Source organism: Bombina bombina, chromosome 4, assembly GCF_027579735.1.
Source record: "Bombina bombina isolate aBomBom1 chromosome 4, aBomBom1.pri, whole genome shotgun sequence".
In the NCBI taxonomy this organism is placed as follows: domain Eukaryota; kingdom Metazoa; phylum Chordata; class Amphibia; order Anura; family Bombinatoridae; genus Bombina; species Bombina bombina.
The window spans coordinates 205,020,790-205,047,002 of record NC_069502.1 but is presented as its reverse complement, the minus strand read 5'-3'; the positions used below and the strand labels follow the sequence as shown (position 1 = coordinate 205,047,002).

General features: G+C 39.6%; 1 protein-coding gene across 1 annotated transcript in view; it reads left to right on the top strand.

The window, feature by feature from the left end:
- STAG1 (stromal antigen 1) overlaps positions 1-26,213 on the top strand; it is a 788,714-nt gene that overhangs the window by 542,533 nt on the left and 219,968 nt on the right. Inside the window, exons 20-21 of the mRNA XM_053709754.1 lie at positions 4,568-4,707; positions 23,365-23,466. Of these exons, the coding sequence (XP_053565729.1) occupies positions 4,568-4,707; positions 23,365-23,466 (242 nt within the window). The remainder of the gene's footprint in view (positions 1-4,567; positions 4,708-23,364; positions 23,467-26,213) is intronic.

The following is a 26,213-nucleotide window of genomic DNA, read 5'->3' as shown; positions in this document are numbered from 1 at the left end:
ACAAAAACTCAATCCTCCTCCCAAGGAATCTGCTTCCAATTGGAAGCCTTCCTCAAATTGGAATAAATCCAAGCCATTTAGGAAACCAAAGTCTGCCCCTAAGTTTGCATGAAGGTGCGGTTCTCATTCCAGCTCAGCTGGTAGGGGGCAGATTAAGGTTTTTCAAGGATTTTTGGATATAATCTGTCCAAAATCATTGGATTCAGAGCATTGTCTCTAAAGAGTATCGAATAGGATTCAAAGTAAGACCTCCTGAGAAGATTTTTTTCTCTCACGCATCCCTGTAAATCTAGTAAAAGCTCAGGCTTTTCTGAAGTGTTTCAGACCTGGAGTCTTCAGGGGTAATCATGCCAGTTCCTCCTCAGGAACAAGGTTTGGGGTTTTATTCAAACCTATTCATTGTACCAAAGAAAGAAAATGTATTCAGACCAGTTCTGGATCTGAAAATTTTGAATCGTTATGTAAGAGTACCAACTTTCAAGATGGTGACTATAAGGACTATTCTGCCTTTTGTTCAGCAAGGACATTATATGTCCACAAGGGATGCACCGAAATTTCGGCCGCAGAAAGTTTCGGCCGAAAATTGCATTTTTGGCTATTTCGTTTTTCGTTTTTTTTGCCTGTTATTTTCGGTAAAATTATTGTGTAGCATGTTTCAAATTTGATGCTAGCCTAGAGCTGCTGTTTAAGTTTATTACTTGACTTACTGTTCTGCATATAATGAGTTTTCTAGGACTATACTTTATTTGGATAATTGGTAAAAAAAAAAACTGTTAAATATGATTCTGTTACATAGAACTAAATGAAGAATAATACAGTATATTGATATTTATAATTGTTTTAAGTAGGGATGCACCAAAATTTTGGTCGCAGAAACATTTTGGCCGAAAATTGCATTATTTTTTGCCTGTTTTTTTTGTTTTTTTTTTTTGTTTGTTTTTTCGTAAAATTGTGTAGCATATTATTGTTTTAAGATATTTTTGTCCAATTTTAGTGTGTTACTTTCAATAAAAGGGAGGGCTTTTTTATTGGCTCTAATTATGCAAAAAAATTAAATAAAAATAAAATTTGAAAAAATACATTTTCGGTATCAGTTTCGGTTTTCGGCCAAGTGCATCCCGGATTTTCGGATTCGGTTTCGGTCCAGAATTTCCATTTTGGTGCATCACTAATGTCCACAATAGACTTGCAGGATGCATACCTTCATATTCCGATTCATCCAGAACACTATCAGTTTCTGAGATTCTCTTTTCTAGACAAGCATTACCAATTTGTTGCTCTTCCATTTGGCCTAGCAACAGCTCCAAGGATCTTTTCAAAGGTTCTGGGTGCCCTACTATCTGTAATCAGAGAACAGGGTATTGTGGTGTTTCCTTATTTGGACAATATCTTGGTACTAGCTCAGTCTTTACATACTGCAGAATCTCACACAAATCAACTATTGTTGTTTCTTCAGAAACATGGTTGGAGGATCAATTTACCAAAAAGTTTCTTGATTCCTCAGACAAGGGTTACCTTTTTAGGCTTCCAGATAGATTCAGTGTCCATGACTCTGTCTCTAACAGACAAGAGACGTTTAAAATTGGTCGCAGCATGCCGGCACCTTCAGTCTCAGTCATTCCCTTCAGTGGCTATGTGCATGGAAGTTTTAGGTCTCATGACTTCAGCATCGGACGCGATCCCCTTTGCTCGTTTTCACATGAGATCTCTACAGCTTTGCATGCTGAATCAATGGTGCAGGGATTATACAAAGATATCACAATTAATATCCTTGAATCCCAATGTACGACACTCACTGACATGGTGGATAGATTACCGTTGTTTGGTTCAAGGGGCTTCTTTTGTTCGGCCAACCTGGACTGTGATCTCAACAGATGCGAGTCTTTCAGGTTGGGGAGCTGTTTGGGGATCTCTGACAGCACATGGGGTTTGGAAATCTCAAGAGGCGAGATTACCAATAAATATTTTAGAACTCCGTGCAATTCTCAGGGCTCTTCAGTTTTGGCCTCTGCTAAAGAGAGAACCGTTCATTTGTTTTCAGACAGACAATATCACAACTGTGGCTTATTTCAATCATCAGGGTGGGACTCGCAGTCCCCAAGCTATGAAAGAAGTATCTCGGATACTTGCTTGGGCGAAATCCAGCTCCTGTCTAATCTCTGCGGTGCATATCCCAGGTGTAGACGATTGGGAGGCGGATTATCTCAGCCGCCAGACTTTACATCCAGGGGAGTGGTCTCTCCATCCAGATGTGTTTTTTCAGATTGTTCAGATGTGGGGTCTTCCAGAGATAGCTCTCATGGCCTCTCATCTAAACGAGAAACTTCCCAGATACCTGTCCAGGTCCAGGGATGTTCAGGCGGAAGCAGTGGATGCACTGACACTTCCTTGGTGTTATCATCCTGCTTACATCTTCCCGCCTCTACTTCTCCTTCCAAGAGTGATCTCCAAAATCATCATGGAACAGTCTTTTGTGTTGCCTGTGGCTCCAGCATGGCCACACAGGTTTTGGTATGCGGATCTGGTTCGGATGTCCAGTTGCCCGCCTTGGCCGCTTCTGTTACGGCCGGACCTACTATCTCAAGGTCCGTTTCTCCATCAGGATCTCAAATCATTAAATTTGAAGGTATGGAAATTGAACGCTTAGTTCTAAGTCATAGAGGTTTCTCTGATTCAGTGATTAATACTATGTTACAAGCTCGTAAATCTGTCTCTAGAAAGATTTATTATAGAGTTTGGAAGACTTACATTTCATGGTGTTCTTCTCATAAGTTCTCCTGGAATTCTTTTAGAATTCCTAGAATTTTGCAATTTCTTCAGGATGGTTTGGATAAGGGTTTGTCTGCAAGTTCCTTGGAAGGACAAATCTCCGCTCTTTCTATTTTATTTCACAGAAAAATTGCTATACTTCCTGATATACACTGTTTTGTACAGGCTTTAGTTCGTATTAAGCCTGTCATTAAGTCAATTTCTCCTCCTTGGAGTCTTAATTTGGTTCTGAGGGCTTTACAGGCTACTCCATTTGAACCTATGCATTCTTTGGACATTAAACTACTTTCTTGGAAAGTGTTGTTCCTTTTTGGCTATCTCTTCTGCTAGAAGAATTTCTGAGCTATCTGCTCTTTCTTGTGAGTCTCCTTTTCTGATTTTTCATCAGGATAAGGCAGTTTTGCAGACTTCTTTTCAATATTTACCTAAGGTTGTGAATTCTAACAACATTAGTAGAGAAATTGTTGTCCCTTCTTTATGTCCTAATCCTAAGAATTCTTTGGAGAGATCCTTACATTCTTTGGATGTGGTAAGAGCTTTGAAATATTATGTGGAAGTTACTAAAAATTTCAGGAAGACTTCTAGTCTATTTGTTTTATTTTCTGGTCCTAGGAAAGGTCAGAAAGCTTCTGCTATTTCCTTGGCTTCTTGGTTGAAACTTTTGATTCATCAAGCTTATTTGGAGTCGGGTCAAACCCCGCCTCAGAGAATTACAGCTCATTCTACTAGATCAGTCTCTACTTCATGGGCTTTTAAGAATGAAGCTTCAGTTGATCAGATTTGCAAAGCATCCACTTGGTCCTCTTTGCATACATTTACTAAATTCTACCATTTTGATGTATTTGCTCCTTCGGAAGCAGTTTTTGGTAGAAAAGTTCTTCAGGCAGCTGTTTCAGTTTGATTCTTCTGCTTTTTGATTTAAGTTTTTTTCTTTCATAGTGAAAATAAACTTATTTTTGGGTTGTGGATTATTTTCTCAGAGGAATATGGCTGTTTTTGTTTTATTCCCTCCCTTTCTAGTGACTCTTGAGTGGAAGACTCCACATCTTGGGTATTGATATCCCATATGTCACTAGCTCATGGACTCTTGCCAATTACATGAAAGAAAACATAATTTATGTAAGAACTTACCTGATAAATTCATTTCTTTCATATTGGCAAGAGTCCATGAGGCCCACCCTTTTTATGGTGGTTATGATTTTTTGTATAAAGCACAATTATTTCCAAATTTCCTTTGTTGATGCTTTCTACTCCTTTCTTTATCACCCCACTGCTTGGCTATTCGTTAAACTCAATTGTGGGTGTGGTGAGGGGTGTATTTATAGGCATTTTGAGGTTTGGGAAACTTTGCCCCTCCTGGTAGGATTGTATATCCCATATGTCACTAGCTCATGGACTCTTGCCAATATGAAAGAAATTAATTTATCAGGTAAGTTCTTACATAAATTATGTTTTTGTCCAGGTCACACCCTTTCCATTAAGGTTCAAATACAAGTGTTCAACCCTAGTACTTGGTGAATGTACTGTATTAGAAAATCCTTTCCTTTTGTTCTAGTTTTACATTATATTCCTTTATTGATGGCATTTATCTTCCAAAATGTTGTATAGTGTATACAGTTTAAAGAGTATATTCTTACATATTTTATCTGTCTATGCACACACAAAAAGGCCTGCATTCATTGGTATTTCAGATAAAAGTAAATAACCCCATGAAAGATTGAAACAGCTTTGGTTGCTATGTGGAACATTTGATAAAGATTTAATTCACTTTTTTTTTTTCTTTTTTTTCTGTTTACAGAAGGTGATGAAGAAGATGAAGCTAACAAAATTGAGGCCTTGCACAAAAGAAGAAATCTGTTGGCAGCCTTTTCCAAACTAATCATCTATGATATTGTAGATATGAATGCTGCTGCAGACATCTTTAAGCACTATATGAAGGTACCAGTGCCATGCACTCATAAGCAGTCTTTATATTTTGTGTATTTCGTCATACAGCAGTACAAAACGGACTCTACTTTTTTTGTAAGCAATTCTCCAAAGTGCTTACACAGAAACAATTCAATTACCTTTTCGCCCCTCCGCTTCTATATACCATCATTCTCCCATTTCTGGATGTAGCCTTTTGTAATGGAAGATTCCAGGCTTTTCTTTTGAATGATCCAGATACATTTTTACTGTGCAATAGACTTTTCTTTCATATAGGTGGCGAGGGTCCACGATCCGTTACATATGGGATATACTGTACATTGCTACCAGCAGGAGGCAAATCCTATAAAACTCCTCACATACCTCTGATTTTTACTTTACCTACGTTGGTGGTGGTTGAAGCATGATGATGTGCTTGATTTCTTTGATGAAAGGCGCTTCAGAGAATTTTGAAGCCTGGTTCCCCTCAGAGTACAGTTCTTGTCAGAGAGATGTATTTGGAGTTATTGGCTTGTGATACAATTTTTTTGCCTCATGGGAAACACTTCATGGGCTCTCTGTAAATATGTTTGCAGGGACTAGTTTTCTGCCTCCCTGTACAGATTGATTATATACTCCTACCCCAATTCCTCTGCTGATATTTTTCAGTACTGGTTTGGCTGTCTGCTACATGATGACAGTGGAGCAGTGTCTATGGGTATGCGTTGCTTTTTTTTATTATTATTATAAATATAGGTACTCAAAGCTATGTTTATGGACACTTTTAGTTGCTTAAACGTTTATCTATATATGGCCCTGGGACAGATACTCACTATACCCCTTAATTTTTTGCGCGCTTTAGTTCGAGTGCACCGGGTCCTGATGCTTAAATATACTAGGAATAGGAAAATAATTAGGAATGTATTCACCTATAAGAAGTATCATTAATGAACAAGACCGCTATTCATGTTGCTAGATAACAATTCCATAGTTGCTTTGAAATGATGTAATCATAAAACAGCAAGATAGTTACCCATAAGAACTATCTTGCATGGATAGTATTGCCAGTCATGTTTTTAGGTAACCATTTCAAACATGCTCGGATATTATGGAGTATGACGTAGATACCATATCCAAGCCTACCCGATGGACCAATCAGCAAGCGTAGAAATCGCAACGTCATGAAAATCGGCCAATAAAAAGCCGGAAAGATGGCGGCGGCCCCACCTTTTGATAAAGCCTACGGGCGAAACATGTATGGGGGAGTGGGGACGTAGTCTTTCATTTTAACAGCAATTGTGGTCTATGAGGTGCTTTCAATGCTGCTGAATTGTACTTATTCCATTATATGTGGTTATGGCTGACGAATTGTGTCGCCTGTAATCCAAAGTAAATACGGCTTCGTTTTGGATTAACCCTTAGATTCCTAATTATGCATACTTACCAAGGGGAGAAATCTAATTTGGCAATCCTAACAACTTATAATTTGAGGAATATTAGCACTAGTATATTAATAAATAATGCTATATATTTCCTTATTAATATGGGAAGAGTCCACAGCTGCATACCTTACTTGTGGGGAATACTTAACCTGGCCACCAGGAGGAGGCAAAGACACCTCAGTGAGAGCATGGATGGAAGTTAGAGTCCGGAGATGCAAGGAGAGTCTTTCTGTGAACCCATCCCGACTCAGATTAACGGCTCCGTAAGCAATCGGTGTTGACGAGTTTTGCTGCCTGCTTTCTTCTCAAGTCCATGTCAGAAGCGATGCTACTATCTGTCACACTTGAAGGGCCGTGTTACTGTTCCACGGCATAGATTCTGGTAAGATTGTTTTTTTTTTTGTTTTTTGTTTTTTTTACATGTATGATAACGCAAGAAGACAGGGTCACAGGTACTCCCTCTATTCCTAAAGAGTAATTCCTGTTTATATTGTGAAGAGGCATTAGATCAGCCCTCTCAAATATGTTCCATATGCCTTAATAATGTGATAATATCAAACATGTTTGATACCACTGAGCCGTTGTCATCCAGTGAGGTCCGTACCCTACATTCTTCTCTCTCTACACATGCAGTTTCCCGTAGCATTGTTGATCCTCCAGGGCCTTTTTTTTCACCAGACGTTACTGCGCAGTTCAGATGGCGGTGTCTGCGGCCTTTAAAGGGACATTATACACTCATTTTTTCTTTGCATAAATGTTTTGTAGATGATCTATTTATATAGCCCATAAAGTGTTTTTTTTAAATAAATGTATAGTTTTGCTTATTTTTAAATAACATTGCTCTGATTTTCAGACTCCTAACCAAGCCCCAAAGTTTTATGTGAATACCGTCAGCTACCTTCTCCAGCTTGCTCCTGTTTGTGTAAAGGGTCTTTTCATATGCAAAAGAAGGGGGAGGGAGGGGAGTGTCTTATTTGCCACTTGCAGTGGGCTTTTCAACAAAGCCAAACTGACAGCTTCTAAGTCAGTTTTTAAACAGTTTTATACTGGATTTTATATCAGTATCTATTCATCTTATTCTTTATAATAGTGTCTATTACATGCAGTTATATGAAAATGAGTGTATACTGTCCCTTTAATGCTTCGCCTCACCCTGCCAATCGCAGGCAAAAGGTTACATATTCCCAGAGTACATCAGATAATTTATTGGATTTAACTGATACGGTTATCCAAGGATGAAGTTCTTTCTGAGACTTCAGAGTATGTACATTCTGGGTCGGAGTCTGCTGCCTCTAATCCTCCGGCTGCGGAGGAACCAGACTTTAGTTTTGGGAATTTGCGCTTTCTTCTAAAGGAAGTTTTTGGTGAATTCAGAGGTTCCAGAGGCCAAATTGCCTGATGAACCTTTGCTTCCTAAATTGAATAGAGTTTGAGGACAGGGTGGTATCTTATCCTTACATGCTGCTGTTAGATGGCAAAAATTATTAAGAATAAATGCGACAGGATTGGATTCCTTTCCCCCCTCTTCTTCCTTTAAGAAATTGTTCCCAGTCCTGGATTCTCAATGGAGTTGTGGGGTTCTGTCCCTAAAAGGGATGGCGCTATCTTCACCCTTGCTAAACATACTGCTATCCCGCTTGAGGTTAGCTCTTTGTTTAAAGAGCCCATGGATAAAAGATGGAAACTCTGTTAAAGATGTTTTAACATATGGGTTATATGTTTCAACCGGCGGCGGCTGTTGCCGTGGTTGATGGATAAACTACCTACGGGTGTAACTCCTTATAGGATTTGATCGGGGTGGAGAGGTCCCCTCGACGTTATTCAGGAAAGAATTACGGCCTTGAGGGTTGCTAATTCTTTTATCTGTGATGCTATTAAGCAGATTATTCGCCTGAATGCTAAGGCTTCAGCTTTTCTGCTCAGACCCGTCGGGCTCTGGCTGACGTCATGATCTGCGGATATGACTTCTAAGTCTCGACTTCTTTCCCTCCCCTTTAAGGGAAAGATTTTGTTTGGTCCAGGCCTGCACTCAATTATCTCCACGGTCACAGGGGGCAAAGGTGCCCTCCTACCATAGAAGAAAAAGAACTAGTCTAATGGAAAGTTTTCGTTCTGATAAAGCCCATTCTCAGCAGTCCTCCGCTAAGCCAGAGCAAGCCAAGAGCTCTTGGAAGCCGGCTCAGTCCTGGAATAAATCCAAGCAGAGCAAGAAGCCTGCCGAGTATAAGTCGGCATGAATGGGCGGTCCCCGGTCCTCTTCTGGATTGTGTAGGGGGCAAACTGTTGCTCTTTTCAGTCGCTTGGTTCAGGGACGTGCAGGATCCATGGGTCCTGGAGGTCATAGCTAAGGGTTAGAAGATAGGTTTCAAGTCTCAGCCACTCTAGTGGCAGATTCCTCCTCTCAAACCTGTCTTCCTGACCAGTAAAGAGGGAAGCCTTTCTGGGGTGCATACGGAATCTGTCCTCTTAGGAGTTATTGTCCCGGTGCCTATCGCAGAGAGAGGTTTGGGATACTATTCAAACCTTTTCGTGGCCTCAGAGGGAACTTTCCGTCCGATTCTGGACCTATGCTTAAAGAAGTTTTTATATGTCCCCTCGTTCAAGATGGAGACAATAAGGTCCATTCTTCCCCTCGTTTGAGAAGGGCAGTTCATGACCACAATAGATCTGAAGGATTCTCCCTTCCCGTACCAATCCTCAAGGACCACTGCCAGTTCCTAAGGTTTGCGTTTTTGGACCAGCACTTTCAGTTTATTGCACTTTAGTTGGGTCTAGCTATGGCTGCAAGAAATTTTTCAAAGAGTGGACCATTCGGAATTTCTCTCTGTCTTCTTCGATCCCATGGATTGAAGCTAAATCTAGAGAAATTTCTCTAATATCAAGTACCAGGGTAGAATTCCCGGGTACTATAATAGACTCCATAGACATGAGAATATTTCTAACAGACCAGAGACATTGCAAGCTAGCTCCAACATGTCTTTCCCTCCAGTCCTCCTTAAGGCCATCTGTGGCTCGGTGTATGGAGGTAATTCGTCTCATGGTGTCCAGCATGGACATCATTCCCTTTGCCAGGTTTCACTTCAGACTGTTGCAACTGCGCATGCTGAAGCAGTGGAACGGCGATCATTCGGCTCTGTCTCAACAGATTCCTCTGGACAACTGATCGAGAGAAATGCTCTCTTGGTGGTTTTGTCCGGATCTCTTGTCCCGAGTGACTGCCGTCTTAAGACCATCCTGGGTTATTGGGACTATGGTTGTTAGTCTGTCAGGATGGGGAGCTGTTTGGCTGCAAGTCCCCTGATGGGACAGATTTCGGCCCTGTCTGTGTTACTGCTAGGATCAGACCTGTGTTTAGCTCTAATGCTCCTTCTTGGAGTTTAAATCTTGTTCTTAAAGTTTGCAAAGGGCTCCGTTGGAGCCTATGCATGAAGTAGACATTAAATTGTTGTCTTGAAAGGTTCCTTTTCTACTGGCTATTGCTTCTGCACGCAGAGTATCTGTGATTGTTGCCTAGCAATGCGTCCCTCCTTATCTGGCTGTTCTACAAACCAAGTTAGGTTTTCTTCCTAAGGTTGTGTCAATTCGCAACATCAATCAAGAGATTGTGGTTCCTTTCTTATGTCCTAATCCTCCTTCGTCGAAGGAACATTTACAACGTAAATTCTGGATGTGGTTTGTGCCTTGAAGTCCTATCTTCAGGCCACAAAGGAATTTAGACAAACTTCTTTCTCTGTTTGTTCTATATTCCGGGAAGCGTGGGGGTAAGAGGGCCTCTTCGACTTCCTTATTTTTTTGGCTGAGGAGTGTCATCCGTTTAGCATAGAGACAGTGCGACATAAGCCGCCTCCTGAGGATTAAGACTCCTTCTATGAGAGAGGTGGTTTCCTCTTGGGCCTTCAAAAATGAGGCCTCTGGATCAGACTTGTAAGGCAGCTACCTGGTCCTCCTTACTTACTTTTTACAAGTTTGATGTTTTTGATTTTGCTGAAGCAGCCTTTGGGAGAAGGGTTTTGCAGGCTGTGGTGCCCTCAGATTAGGGTCCGCTTCTCCTTTTTCCCTCCCGTTATTCCGTGTACTCTAGAGCTTGAGTATGTGTTTCCCACAAGTAAGGAATGAAGCTGTGGACTCTTCCCGTATTAAGAAGGAAAACAAAAATGATGCTTACCAGATAATTTCCTTCTGAATGGGAAGAGTCCACAGCTCCCGCCCGTGTTCTCCGATAGGCGGCCCTAAATCCTACATTTATTCTTCTGGCACCTTTTTCACCCTGATATTTCTCCTACTGTTCCTTGTTCCCTTGGCAGAATTACTGGGGTTATGAGGAAGTGGGGGGAGGTATTTGAGCCTTTGGCTTGGGTGTCTTTGCCTTTTCCTGGTGGCCAGGTTCAGTATTTCCCACAAGTAAGGGATGCAGCTGTGGACTCTTCCCATACAGAAGGAAAGGAAATTATCTGGTAAGCATAATTTTTGTTTTATCTTATAAGTACAGACGTGTGCTATATTACTTCTTGTTGAAGCCTGTATATTTATTTATTTTAGTCCAGATCCCCTTTGTATTAATTTTGATTGTACTATAAATATTTGCAGTATTAAAATTATAAACTAACACTAAGAATCAGCTGATTTAACTACCATTTTTCACATGAATATCTATTTCACTTAGACTAAAGCGATATGTGGAATTACCACCCTTGTAATTCTGTATATATCCTAGATCGCTGTGTCAGTGTTTATTTTGTATCCAGCTCATGAATTGAATGGTAACAATAGTAGCCAAATCAACAGATACACACAAGAGGGCAGAGTATTTACTACCATATTTACCCCTTACTTACCCACATATTAAGGGATAGAAAAACTCAGTGTATCCTAATCTACCTGTTGATCAGCATTTGGCTCTTATTACTTCCAATCGGCGATATTTATATTTCAGTACTTGCTAACAATATCCTCTCTATATTATCGGGGATCCTGACCACTAGGGGATTTAGTGGCATCTATATTTAATGTTGCACCTATATCACCACATTGTGTTTTAAGTGTGTGCATTTTTAATTTATTAAAAGTTTAAGTTTTACCCCCTTCTTTTGGGGAATGATTATTAATGTCAACTTTGATAATATACTTATCAATAGTTACACCCTTTGATAATATACTTAGTGTTCTAGAGTGTTAATTGTGTCCTTTCCAATAAACTATTGGAGATATTATTCTATGAACTATTTACACCATCTATTGAGGAAACAACACTTGTAGTGCCATCTTTTTTTCTTCTGTTTTAGTAAATGCTTAAAGGGCCACTGTAAGTAAATATTTTCTATGCCTGTTACTAACTAACTACCCCAAATGCGCTTTTTATCAATAGCATTTCATTAACATATCTCTACCGTATATCAGAAATCTTGTCTGCAAATTTAATTGTTTTCCAAACCCACTCCGTGGGTATCCTTTGCTCTGTACCAATCCGTTTACAATACCTAGGTTTCAAAATGGCGCTTTAAACACAAAGTTATTGGTTTAAGTATTTTGAACATGCAGTGCTGAAAATAGTGGGCAGGATAACGTGACATCATCGGCGAATAAAAGATATAACTTTTAGAACGTTATGAAACGTAGGTTTTAATTAATGTTTATTAACTTTAATATGTTAGTTGTTTAGCTTAAAAATTATAACAGAAAGTAATCCTTTAAATACACTCGTCTGGTTAACGCCTCATAGATTTAGATTAGTCGATCCGTCGGATTACCACACATTGGCACGTTGGTCTACGCTCCGATGGTTTGCGCACCACCACGTTACCCAACGCATGCCGTAATAGCGCACGTCTTTCGGATGTGGTAATGGCACGTTTTCTCATTATAAAATGGAAACTGTTTTGTGTGCGCTGACAATTATTGCTTACATGGGCTGCATATACTTTGTGCTTTAATGTCCATGCAATGCTATATAAAGGGGGCATAGTTTTCCTCTGAGCTTGCCTAAAGGGGTTATATATAAAAATATAGTGCTTTATTGCATAACTTTTTGGTTTTGCCATAATAGAGCAGCACCTATCTGTCCCTAAAATTACCATAGGAACTGAGTCTTCTGCACACTTTTCTACCAAAGCTATTTGTGTATATTGAAAAAAAAACTGAAGTACCTTCTTCAGCTTGTTTATGTGGCTCATGTTTAGATTTATCGCATACTGATCAATCTAAGGATGTTTCTATGTGTACTAACGCACCTACTGTCCTTTACAGGTAGGTGCAGATGGAGTAGCTCCAGCAATGAAAAATGTTATTACTATTGCTATCACGAAGGCATTGGCTGCCCTACCGCCTTAAAATAAGCAAAAAGGTAATTTCAAGTTTTTTACCTTCAAGTAATATATGCACTGACCCTAAGAATACTGAAATATCTTCGAACGATGAGGCTTCCTCAGAGTGAGACTCACTCATCTAATGTAGAACCTGATAACTCCTCCTTTTTTATTTAAAATTGTACACATTTGTTCCCTTTTAAGGGAAGTCTTGGTCACTTTAGTGGTTGAAGATTCTAAACCTTCTGATGATAGACCTTGTAATCGTTTAAATTCAGTATAAAAAGGTTATTAATCTGGTAAAAACTTTTTATTCACAGAACTTATCTGCCTCCGCCTCAAAGAATTACAGCTAATTCTACTAGATCAGTTGCCACATATTGGGCTTTCAAGAATGAGGCTACAGTTTTATCAAATTTGCAAAGCGACCACTTGGTCTTCTTTGCATACCATTACTAAATTTTACTTTTTTTTATGTTTTTGCCTCGTCAGAAGCAGCCTTTTGTAGAAAGGTCCTTTGGGCAGTTGTCTGTTTGATGATTGTGCCTATATTTTGAGTTGGTCATAAGAGAGATATTTTCTTTTGGGTTTTGGATTCCATTTCTAAAGCTGTTTTTTCAATTCCCCTCCCTTTGTTACTCGTAGACTTCCACAGCTTTGGTATTAGTTCCCATATGTAGCAGATCGTGGACTCTCGCCGCCTATATGAAAGAAAACACCATTTATATTTCACCTGATAAATTCATTTTTTTCATGGTGGCGAGAATCCATGAGCCTTTTTCCCCCAACGCCTTATTTTGGCTTTTACTCCTCCTTACACCTTTACCGCTTGGCTATACGTTGAGGTATGTGTGAGGTGGGAGGGGTTTTATAGACTTTTTGGGGTTGGGAAACTTTGCCTCCTCCTGGTAGGAATGTATATCCCATATGTAACAGATTGTGGACTCTTGCCACCATGAAAGAAATTAATTTATCAGGTGAGAGAGACATTTTTTAGTTGCCCAACGTTGATAGCATTGGCACATTACCTGTCTTGGATTGTAACGAAAAGAATGTTTGAGCTCTGTTTACTATTAATTAAATTTAAATAATGAGGGGGAAGAGTGCATTAATTTGTATTCTGTTGTTCCCTTAACTAATAATCAGGCATCCGTCAAGGCATAAAATAATCCTCCTTTTCCTTAATATGAGGAGAGTCCGCAGCATTATTCCTTACTGTTGGGAAGGTAATCTCATAATTTCTAGTCTTGGATAGGTTTCTAGTCTCATTCATCCAGGGGCAGATACCTCTTGTCAAACCTGTCTTCAAGGCCAGAAAAGAGAGAAGCTTTTCTGGGGTGCATCTCTTGCAGAAAGAGGTCTGGGATACTACTCAAACCTTTTTGTGGTCCCAAAAAGGAGGGAACTTTTTGCCCGATTCTGGACCTAAAGTGCTTAAACAGATTCCTATCCGTCCCCTTGTTCAAGATGGAGACAATAAGGTCCATCCTTCCCTTAGTTCAGGAAGGACAGTTCATGACCACGATACATCTGAAGGATGCTTACCTTCACGTTCCATTACACAAGGAACACTTCAAGTTCCTAAGGTTTGCATTCCTGGACCAGCACTTACAGTTTATTGCACTTCTGTTTGGTCTAGCTACTGCTCCGAGTTTTTACAAAGGTTCTAGGGGCTCTGCTTGCAGTGGCCAGAACCAGAGGTGTAGCAGTAGCACCATACTTGGACGATATTCTGGTTCAAGCACCATCCTGTCGTCTGGCAGAAGACATTTCGAAAGCTCTTCTATTTCTTCTTCGATCTCATGGATGGAAGATAATCTTAGAAAAGGGTTCTTTTATTCCCAGTACCAGGGTGGAATTCCTGGATACTATAATAGACTCCATATCCATGAGGATATTCCTTACAGACCAGAGACGTTGAAAGCTAACTTCCGCTTGTCTTGCCCTCCAGACCTCCTTGAGGCCCTCGGTGGCTCTGTGTATGGAGGTGATTGGTCTCATGGTGTACCGCATGGACATCATTCCTTTTTGCCAGATTCCATCTCAGACCACTTCAGCTGTGCATGCTGAGACAGTGGACCGGTGATCATTCTGATCTGTCTCAACAGATTTCTCTGGACAACCGGTCGAGAGAATCGCTCTCCTGGTGGTGTCCAGATCACCTGTCCCAAGGGACATCCTTCTTGAGACCATCCTGGGAGATTGTGACTACGGATGCAAGTCTCTCAGGATGGGGAGCTGTTTGGGGTGCCACGAAGGCACAGGGCCTGCGGACTCTAGAGGAATCCCTTTGCTCGAAGTTCCAAAATGTTGATCGGAAGATCTTCAATGCTCTGAAGGCTTGGCCTCTTCTGGGTTCGTCCCAGTTTATCAGATTCCAATCAGACAACATAACCTCGGTGGCTGACATCAACCATCAGGGTGGGAATGTGCAGCTCTTCATAGCAATGAGGAAAGTGTCTCGGATTCTGGAGTGGGCGGAAGCCCTTACCTGCTCGCTGTCAGCCATCCACATTTCAAGTGTGGACAACTGGGAAGCGGATTTCCTCAGCAGACAATCCTTTCATCCGGGGGATGGTCTCTCCATCCCGAGGTGTTTGCGGAGATTTGCAACACATGGGGGACGCCGGAGATGGATCTGATGGTGTCCCGGCTCAATTCCAAGCTACCTAGATATGGGTCGCGGTCCAGGGATCCTCAGGCGGAGCTAAAAGATGCATTAGCAGTGCCCTGGAGGTTCAATCTAGTTTACATTTTTCCACCGTTACCACTTATCCCTCGTGTAGTGGCCCGCATCAAGCAGAAGCAGGCATCAGTAATACTAATTGCTCTATTGTGGCCGCGAAGGATGTGGTTTGTGTATCTGGTGGGGATGTCCTCATCTCCTCCATGGAAGTTACCTTGTCGCAAGGATCTGCTGTACAGGGTCCTTTTGTTCATCAAAATCTAAATTCTCTGAGGCTGACTGCGTGGAGATTGAACGCTTAGTCTTAGCCAAGAGAGGTTTCTCTGAGAGGGTTATTGACACTCTTGTTCAGGCTTGTAACCCTGTTAATTGTCGCATCTATCATAAAGTGTGGAGAGCTTACTTATTCTGGTGTGAAGAGTGTGGTTTCGTCTGGCATAAGTTCAAGACTGCCAGGATTCTTTCCTTTCTCTAGGACGGTCTGGAGAAGGGCGAGGGGACAGATTTCGGCCCTTTCTGTTCTGCTGCACAAGAGGCTCGCAGAGCTCCCTGACGTGCAATCCTTCATTAATGCTCTGATCAGAATCAGACCGGTGTTCTAATGCTCCACCTTGGAGTTTGAATCTTGTTAAGTTTTTGCAATAGGCTCCATGTGAACCTATGCATTCGATTGACATTAAATTGTCCTGGAAGGTTCTTTTTTTACTGGTTATTGCGTCAGCACGCAGTTTTTTTTAAATGGCTACCTTGCAATGTGAGCCTCCTTATCGGGCGTTCGACACTGATAAGGCTGTCCTACGTACCCAATTGGGTTTTCTCCCTAAGATGGTTTCTGATCGTAACATTAATCAGGAGATTGTGGTTCCTTACTTGTGTCCTAATTCAAAGGAACGTTTACTTCATAATCTGGATGTTCGAGCTTTGAAGTTTTATCTTAAAGCTACTAAGGATTTTAGACTAACTTCTTCCTTGTTTATCTACTCTGGGAAGCGTAAGGGTCTTGAAGGCCTCTTCGAATTCCTTATCCTTTTGGTTGAGGAGTGTTATACTCTTAGCTTACGAGTCAGCGGGACTTAGACGACCTCAGAGGATTACGGCTCATTCCACTAGAGCGGTGGCTTCCTCTTGGGCCTTTAAGAACGAGGCCTCTATGGATAAGATTTGTAAGACAGCTACCTGGTCATCCATACATACTTTTTCAAAATTCAGCTTTTGGGAGAAAGGTTTTGCAGGCTCTGGTGCTCTTAGTATAGGGTCCACCTTTCATTTACCCCTCCCCTTATCATTCAGTGCCCCCTAGAGCTTGGGTATAGTTTTCCCAACAGTAAGGAATGATGCCGTGAAATCTCCTCATATTTAAAAGGAAAACATAAATTATGTTTACCTGATAATTTAATTTCCTTTTGTATGAGGAGAGTCCACGGCCCCCGCCCGTATACTCCGATGGGTGGATCAAAATTTGTTTTTCTCTTCCGACACTATTTATACCTTGATATTTTGCCTACTGTTCCTTGTTCCTTGTATTTCCCAACAGTAAGGAATGATGCTGTGGACTCTCCTTATACAGAAGGAAATTAAATTATCAGGTAAGCATAATTTGTTTTCTTTCGTCATATGGTGAGAGTCCACAAGCCATCACATGTGGGATTATTCTCCTTCTGACCACTATGAGGAGACGAGACACCCCAGCACACCAGAGCTTTAAACCCCAAATGTGATCACATGACTTCAAAGCCGGGATCGGATCATGGGGGACAGCCTACTCTGCCAGGTTGTTCCTTGCCTTTCGTCAATGGGGGAAGCTGCAGTAAGCATATATGGTAGGACGTTCCATGCTGTCCTAATGACGTTTAAGCTGAACGGGTTAAACAGTACATTTTTATTTACGGTTAACCTAAGGGTTAACCAGTAATACATTGTGCCTTTTCTTCCCTTTGGGGGTTAATTATGTGTGCTGCATACTGCCTATTTGCTTCTGTTTATCTCTTAAAGGGACACTAAAGTCAAAATTAAACTTTAATGGCTCAGATAGAACATGCAATTTTAAACTACTACTTTCCAATTTACTTCCTTTAACAAAATGTGCAGTATTTTTATATTTACAGTTTTTGAGGCACCAGCTCCTACTAAGCATGTGCAAGAATTAACAGAATATATACGATTATGCATTTGTGGTTGCCTTATGGTAATCACATGATACGGGGGAGTGGAAATAGACATAACTTTAGTATTTGTCAGAAAAAATATATACTACTCATTTGAAGTTCAGACTAAGCGGTATTGCATTGCCTTTTTATCATGCATTTGTTAATTATGCAAATCCCCTGTATTTACTGACTTTTTAAACTTATTCCTTACTAATACTATGTTGCAAACTGGTGCAACTCAGGCCTCTCGTCTGACGACTGATCATCTAGAAGGGAGTTTTGTAAGAATTCTCAGGTGTTGTTCCTAATTAGCTTTGTACCAAATGTGCTAAATCTATTGGTAATCCTAAACAGGGATTTTCTTTGCTTCAGTGTGTGCAAGGGTTTATACCCTATAAAAGTTGCTCCTAGGATAGTTCATCTGAACTTTCTCCAGAACTTAAGAATATAGTCACTCTATTAGTGAGGGTTTTAACTTGTTTACCTGCAAGCACAGACACTTGCAAGGATTTTGTAGTTGGTCCTCCTTTGGCCTTTAGCTCATCAAGGACTTCCACAAGGAGCGGCCCCTCTTTTACACATTGATGTAAGGGGTGTTTCTGATTGACAATTCTTTTTCTGAGGATAGTTTGTCTTAGGACCCTGCTGCTTTGACAGATTTTGTGTCCTTTAATTTCAGGCAAATGCATGATCTGTTGTAAGTTTTAATTGCTTTAGAGGTAGATAATATTCCTGCTACTATCAAGCAACAGTCAAGCAAGAGGATTGATATTAAAAAGATTTTTAAGGAAGCTCCTAGAGCTTTCTTCCTAATTTCCTGTGCCTAATTCAGTTTCTGAAATTATTACTAAGGAATGGCAGAAGCCGGGTATTCATTTTGTTCCTTCTTTCAAATTTAAAGGGACAGTCTAGTCAAAAATAAACTTTCATGATTCAGATAGGGCATGTAATTTTAAACAACTTTTCAATTTTGCTTTTTTCTCTTGGTATTCTTAGTTGAAAGCTAAAAATAGGTAGGCTCATATGCTAATTTCTAAGCCCTTAAAGGCCGCCTCTTATCTGAATGCATTTTGAAATTTTGTTCAAAACTAGAGGGTGTTAGTTCATGTGTGTCATATAGATGATTGTGCTCACATACGCGTAGTTACCTAGGAGTAAGCACTGATTTGGCTAAAATGCAAGTCTATTAAAAGAACTGAAATAAGGGGGCAGTCTGCAGAGGCTTAGATACAAGGTAATCGGAGGTAAAAAGTATATAAATAGAACAGTGTTGCTTATGCAACACTGGGGAATGGGTAATAAAGGGATGATTTATCTTTTTAAACAATAAAAATTCTGGTGTAGACTGTCCCTTTAAATGTTTCCTCTCTCTTCTTTTAAAACAGATTTGGGAGGCAGCTATTTCCACTTTGGCCAGTACTATTCCTTTAGAGAATATTTTCTCTTTTAAAGATCCTTTAGATAGAAAACTTGAAGGTTTTCATAGGCTTGCATGTTTTGTTTAGGCCTGCAATCAGGGTAGCCTGTGCCACTGCTGTGTGTTGTGACAATCTCTCAAAACTTGTTTCTGGGGAAACACTGGATGAGGTTCAGGATCGCATTGATAGATATCGCCTTTACTATTCATTCCCCAGCTGTGCATGACCAACATATTTATATTAATATACATCCTGGTAACAGCACATTGCTTTATTTGTAATGCAATGGTGGAAATTATTTGCATCAGTGATAAAAATGCTTCATTAGCTGTTTTACCTAAGCATGCTTTGTGGCTTAATTCTTGGTCCGCTGATATAGTTTCTAAGCACAGACTGCTTTCTATCCCCTTCCAGTGTAAATCTCTGTTTGGGTCTGGCCTGGATCTCAAAATATTGAACAAATTCCTAGACTAGAGCTCAAGAAATTTCTGTATTCTGTTACTCACATGGTTCTTCAGTTGAGTCACGATTGGAAAATAAATCATTCGAAGAGCTCATTAACCCTTAACTTGTTAGTCTTTTCTGGGTTTTATAATTCCATGGCAGTCTGTCTCTGGCAAATTAGCACAGACTGAAGCTGCAACAGGGCTATGCTCTTTGGCATCTGAATCCTTTGCCTTCCATAGCTTAGTGCATGGAAGTTCTGGATCTCATGGTGGCTGCATCAGATGCCAGATTACATCTTCGACCCTCCAAGTGCAGATGCTGCATCAATGGAATGGGGACCGTGAGGATCTGTCTAAGGATTGTTAGATTAGAAGACAGTCCTTGAATTTGGTTGCAGTCACCAGTCCCTGCTTTAAGGGGGCTTCTTTTCTTCATCCTGTGTTGGTTGTAATGTCCACAGATCCCAGTCTTTTAGATTAGAGTGCAGTCTGGGGGTCTCAAAAATTGGTGTTCTCAGAAGGTGAGGTTAACAATAAATGTTTTGAAAGTCTGTGCAATCTTCAGGGCTCTACAGGCCCAAACTGAGACATTTCTTTTCTGAGATTCAAATTGGACAATGTCACGGTAGTGACTTATGTCAGTCATCAGAGAAGAACTCCCAGTTCCTTACTGATAAGGGAAGTATGCTGTGTCATCAGTTTGGCAGATCAGGCTATCATTGCAGGATTTTTGCCATCCATATTCCAGATGTAGATCATTTGGAGGAAAACGTTCAGTCGCCATTTCTTTCACTCTGGGGAATGGTCTCTGAATTAGGAAGGTTTTTTTTACTAAATTGTGAGTCTCAAGGCAACCCATTTGAATCACAAACTTTCTTAGTATTGTACCCAGCCTAGGGACCCTAGGGGTGAGTCTGATAGACGCCCTAGTAGTTCCTTGGTTGTTCAACCTGTTTTACATGTTTCCTCAGTTCATGATGCTATCCATGGTGATAGCCAGTTTCAAGTAGGAAAAAGCCTCAGCAATTTTGATTGCTCTGGCATAGCCTTGCAGGATTTGGTTTGCAGATCTTGTGCAGATGTCCTTGTAGCTGCCTTGGATGCTTCCTCTAAGAAAGGATCTTCTCTGTCAAAGACCTTTCTTTTGATCATGATCTCAAAACTTAATTTGACGGCATGCCGAGAGGTTTTTCTGACACGGCTATAAACCGGTTATCAGGTCTGGAAACACTTTTTTGAGTGGAGTTCTCGCAAAGGTTACTGTTGGAAATATTTTATAATTCTATAATAGAGTTCCTGCGAGAAGGCTTAGATAAAGGTTTCTCAGCTCGTTTTGTTTCTTATGAAAACTGCTCAAATTCGTTCAGGCTATTATAAGGCTAAAATGAGTTATTCATTCAGTTTCTCCTCGTAATCTGAATGTAGTTTTCAGGGTTCTTCAAACTTGCCTGGTTTGGACCTTTAGCTTTAATCTTCATATGTTCTTTTTCTTCTAGCTAGAAGAGTCTACGCTTTCAGCTTTCTTGCAAACCTCCTTTTCTGATTTTTCATCTGGATAAGGCTGTTCACACTAGCTATTCTTTTCTTCCTAAAGTGGTGTTTACAGATACTATCGATCAGGAAATTGTGGGGCATCTTCTCTACTGCTTGGATGTTATAAAGCTATGGCTGTTACTTTAGCAGTTTTGCTTAAAGCCTTCATTTGCAAAGCTTATTTGGTGGCATAAAATCGTACCCTGTGTTTTACTGTTCATTCCACTAGAGCAATTAGTAATTTGTGGGCCTTTTGTAATGAAGGCTTTATTGATCAGATTTGTAAGGCAGCTACTTGGTCTTCTTTGCATGCTTTTTCACTTAGATGTGTATGCTTTTTCTGCGGCTGCCTTTGGCAGGAAAGTTCTACGGACCGCAGTGCCTGAATAGTAACATCCTGCCTATTCATGGTGGGCTCTCACCAGCTGATGAAAGAAAACTAAATGTATGCTTACCTGATCAATTTCTTTTATGATGGTGAAAGTCTGTAATGATTACAAATAGAAGAAAAATATTACAGCTCCAAATTGGGAGCATGTAAACTCCCAAAATACTCTCCTAATCTGATTATGCAAAGTATCTGAGTGCATAAAGGGAGCGCCAACCAAATGTCTTAAATATTTACAAAATGATCACATAAATTGTATTCATATGGGATAAAATCTAAACATAACAAATATGTGTGTGTGTGTGTGTATATATATATATATATATATATATATATATATATGTATATATATATATATAGTAAATAAAAAAGGGGGGCTGCACTCTGACTGGACTGGGTACACATCTTATGAGCCTGCAACATGCTCAGCCCTGGGTTCTCAATAGCACTCTCAGGAAGCTGTGCTGTCTCCAGAGTCCAAGGCAGTTAACCCCAGACAAGTCGGGGTGCAAGGCCCATAGGGAAAATTACAAAACAAATTAATACAACACACAGAGAATGTCCAGCACTTACTTTCAAGCTCTCAGCTAAGATTAAAAGCAAAACTTGAAGAGTTGGTTACCACATTAGGCCAAATGGGACAAGCCCAGGTACCCACATCAAGATCTCTCCCAAAACTGGGTCCCAAATACAGCCATACAAATGCAAGCTCTCAATCAAACCTACTGGAAACAAGTCAAAGGTATATAAATACACACACACGCACCAGATAATATCCCAGATATAACCCAAATCCTGTTGTGTCCACAAATGTGAAGTACACATTGGTGCATCTCTAAAGTAAAAGAAAATAGTGTGCAGACTGCTAAATATGTATAAACCCCAAAGGGATAAATTAGGTTTATTTAACTGAGCTTATCTAAAAGGTATGTAAAAACATCCAAATGTAAAATCATCCAAATGGGAAGAAACTCGAGCAGATATGACAGTCACGTTTCGGCCTGCGAATTAGGGCCTTTTTAAAGGGCCACTGTAAGTAAATATTTTCTATGCCTGTTACTAACTAACTACCTACCCCAAATACGCTTTTTATCAATAGCATTTCATTAACATATCTCTACCGTATATCAAAAATCTTGTCTGCAAATGTAATTGTTTTCCAAACCCACTCCGTGGGTATCCTTTGCTCTGTACCAATCCGTTTACAATACCTAGGTTTCAAAATGGCGCTTTAAACACAAAGTTATTGGTTTAAGTATTTTGAACATGCAGTGCTGAAAATAGTGGGCAGGATAACGTGACATCATCGGCGAATAAAAGATATAACTTTTAGAACGTTATGAAACTTCGTTTTGGAGAAAATATAGGTCAGTAGGTTTTAATTAATGTTTATTAACTTTAATATGTTGTTTAGCTTAAAAATTATAACAGAAAGTAATCCTTTAAGACCATCTGCTATATGTTACCCTTAAATAAACCAAACTGGTCAATAGGGAGCAACAAATAAAAGAAGCCAATGTTTGAAGTAAAAACGCCAAATCTTCAAAATTTTTAATTATTTAACAGCTTTTTTTAAAATGATGTAAGATGTTTATGCTCCAGTCTCCAAATTGTCACATTTTACAGAAACAAATATTTCAAGATACAAACTATTCCGAAATCCAAACCTTTTCTGGTCCCAAGCAGTTTTTTTAAATGGTTTTCTACCTGTAATAGAATTTCTCAGCACGATTACAATGATTATCATAGCGTATTACAAATGTCACTGATGATTTTAAATACTTGTTGTTTTTGTTAAAGGGACACTGAACCCAAATTTTTTCTTTCGTGGTTCAGATAGAGCATGCAATTTTAAGATACTTTCTAATTTACACCTATTATCAATTGTTCTTCGTTCTCTTGCTTTCTTTATTTGAAAAGGAAGGCATCTGAACTATTTTTTTGGTTTAGAACCATGGAAAGCACCTTTTTATTGGTGGGTGAATTTATCTACCAATCAGCAAGAACAACCCAGTTTGTTCACCATAAATGGGCCGGCATCTAAACTTACATTCTTGCATTTCAAATAAAGATACCAAGAGAATGAAGACAATTTGATAATAGGAGTCAATTAGAAAGTTGCTTAAAATTGCATGCTCTATCTGAATCACAAAAGAAAATATTTGGGTTCAGTTTCCCTTTAATATTGCAGTGACAATGCTGCATGGAGTTATAGGGATATGATGTGCATGAATGACTAACTTCACATGATGGTTTTTACATGGTGCAAGTTATTAGTTTTATTCAAAAAGTTTACTGTATTCACTTTTGTATTTGTTTACTCTGTAGTATTACAATGATTATGGGGACATCATTAAAGAAACCCTAAGTAAGACCAGACAGATTGACAAGATTCAATGTGCAAAGACTCTCATCCTCAGCTTACAGCAGGTAAGGATCAGTCTTCATGTTATATTGATAATTGTTCATAATGCATAAACTGTTCAAAAATAAAACATTCTAGATCTACTTTTATGAAAGTTTGTGGGTTGACCTATTTAACATTTTAAATGTGATCTTTATATTTAACTATATATGATTCTTTGTTTACCCTTAATGAAAGATTGCCCTTTTTTTTTACCCTTTCTAGTTTATGCAGACAATGACTGCAAATCCGTATACAAAATCCGCATACAAAAGTCATGACTCAGCTCTCTCCTATATTCACATTCAGGGTGTGTGATGATGAGCATGTTAATGATCTATATTGTGGTGAATGAGATGCATTGTGTCTAAAAGTTATTTAAAAAGTGCACCCAGTTAGTGGGGGTTTTTTTGTTTTGTTTTTTTATGTTTCTTTCCATTTATGTCTGCACTTTTCATAATGGACCCTTAAATGGATATTAAACCGTGCTTCTTTGGTAAAAACAAGTTTATTATATCAAAGTAAACCTAAAAAGAAACAGGTTGTACAAAATCGGCAAACAACTTACTTGTTTTTGTACAAAATTAGCACTAAGAATGTTTTACTTAAGACCCCCTTTGAGTGGAACATTTTTTAAACTTAAATTTCATTCTGCCAGTTATGAGCATGAGCACATCTTACTCCTTGTTTATTCTATTCACTTAATATTAGACCAATTTTTTTTTATGTTTTATGAAAACATGCTAGATAAGCTTCCTGTCAACAGCCGCCTTGTAGGACTGTTACAGGAAGTAATGGACACTGCACAAATGCCATTTAAAAAATCAATAAAAGGTAAAATCCTTTTAAATTAATAATATATATTGCAGTGATTTCTATTCTATTATGTATATACCACTGCTTAGTGCTGTTTTATTACAACAATGAAACAGCTGAATGAAAAATACTGTTCTAACAATATGTGAGTAACTTTAACTCTTAGAGTCCCTTTCACAGAAACCACAACATACTCTTTTATATTTCTCCTTGGATCATTATTATATTTCTTTGTTTCTCTTGTTAAGTGTGTTCAGTCCACGGGTCATCCATTACTTATGGGATATATTCTCCTTCCCAACAGGAAGTTGCAAGAGGATCACCCAAGCAGAGCTGCTATATAGCTCCTCCCCTCACATGTCATATCCAGTCATTCTCTTGCAACCCTCAACAAAGAAGGAGGTCGCGAGAGGAGCTGGAGTTTTTACTTAACTATTCTTCAACCAAAAGTTTGTTATTTTAAATGGCACCGGAGTGTGCTGTTTTTCTATCTCAGGCAGTATTTGGAAGAAGAAACTGCCTGCGTTTTTTTTTTTCTATGATCTTAGCAGGCGTAACTAAGATCCACTGGCTGTTTTCGACATTCTGAGGAGTGGGGTAACTTCAGAAACTGGGAATAGCATGCGGGGTCCTCCGCAAATGAGGTATGTGCAGTACATTATTTTCTGGGAATGGAAATGACTAAGAAAATACTGCTGTTACCGTATGATGTAAGTACAGCCTTAAATGCAGTAGTGGCAACTGGTATCAGGCTGATAAATGTATGCGCAGTCAAGTTATTTTCTAGGGACTAGAATTTGACTGAGAAAATACTGTTAAAACTGAAATAATACTTAAGCCTTATCTGCAGTGGTAGCGACTGGTAGCAGGCTTAGTGATAACTTTGCATGACATTGGAAAATGTTATTTTTTAATAAAACGTTTACTGGCATGTTATTTGTTTTTGTGAGGTACTTTGGTGATAAATCTCTTTGGGCATGATTTTTTTCCACATGGCTGACATATATTTTCTGCATGGAAACTGTTATATCAGGGCTCCCACTGTTGTGATAGGAGTGGGAGGGACCTTGTTTTAGCGCCTTGTTGCGCAGTTATAATTCTAGCACAGTCTTCCTGCTTCTTCCTCCTTGATCCAGGACGTCTCTAGAGAGCTCAGGGGTCTGCAAAATTCATTTTTGAGGGAGGTAATCAGTCACAGCAGATCTGTGACAGTGTGCTTGACTGTGATTAAAAGCGTTAAATCTTAATTGATATCCGTTTTATCCGTTTTGGGTATTGAGGGGTTAATCATCCTTTTGCTAATGGGTGCAGTCCTCTGCTAATATTACACTTCTTGTTAAGAATTGTTTAATTATATCTGTATTTTTGAAGCGCTGCAGCGTTTTTTATATTGCTTGTAAACTTATTGAAAGTGATTTCCAAGCTTGCTAGTTTCATTGCCAAGTCTGTTTAAACATGTCTGATTCATAGGAATCTGTTTGTTCATCATGTTCAAAAGCCAATGTGGAGCCCAATAGAACGATGTGTACCAATTGTATTGATATTGCTTTGAATAAAAGTCAATCTGTACCGATAGAGAAACTATCACCAGACAACGAGGGGGAAGTTATGCCGCCTAACTCTCCTCACGTGTCAGTACCTGCGTCTCCCGCTCGGGAGATGCGTAGGATTGAGACGCCAAGTACATCTAGGCCCTTACAAATCACTTTACATGATATGGCTAATGTTATGAAAGAAGTATTATATAATATGCCTGAATTAAGGGGCAAGCGCGGTGAGCTTCATTCTGTCGGTGACGGTTCTGATCCGGGGAGACCGGATTCAGAAATTTCAAATTTTAAATTTAAGCTTGAGAACCTCCGTGTGTTACTAGGGGAGGTATTAGTGGCTCTGAATGATTGCGACACGGTGGCAATCCCAGAGAAATTGTGTAGGTTGGATAGATACTATGCGGTAC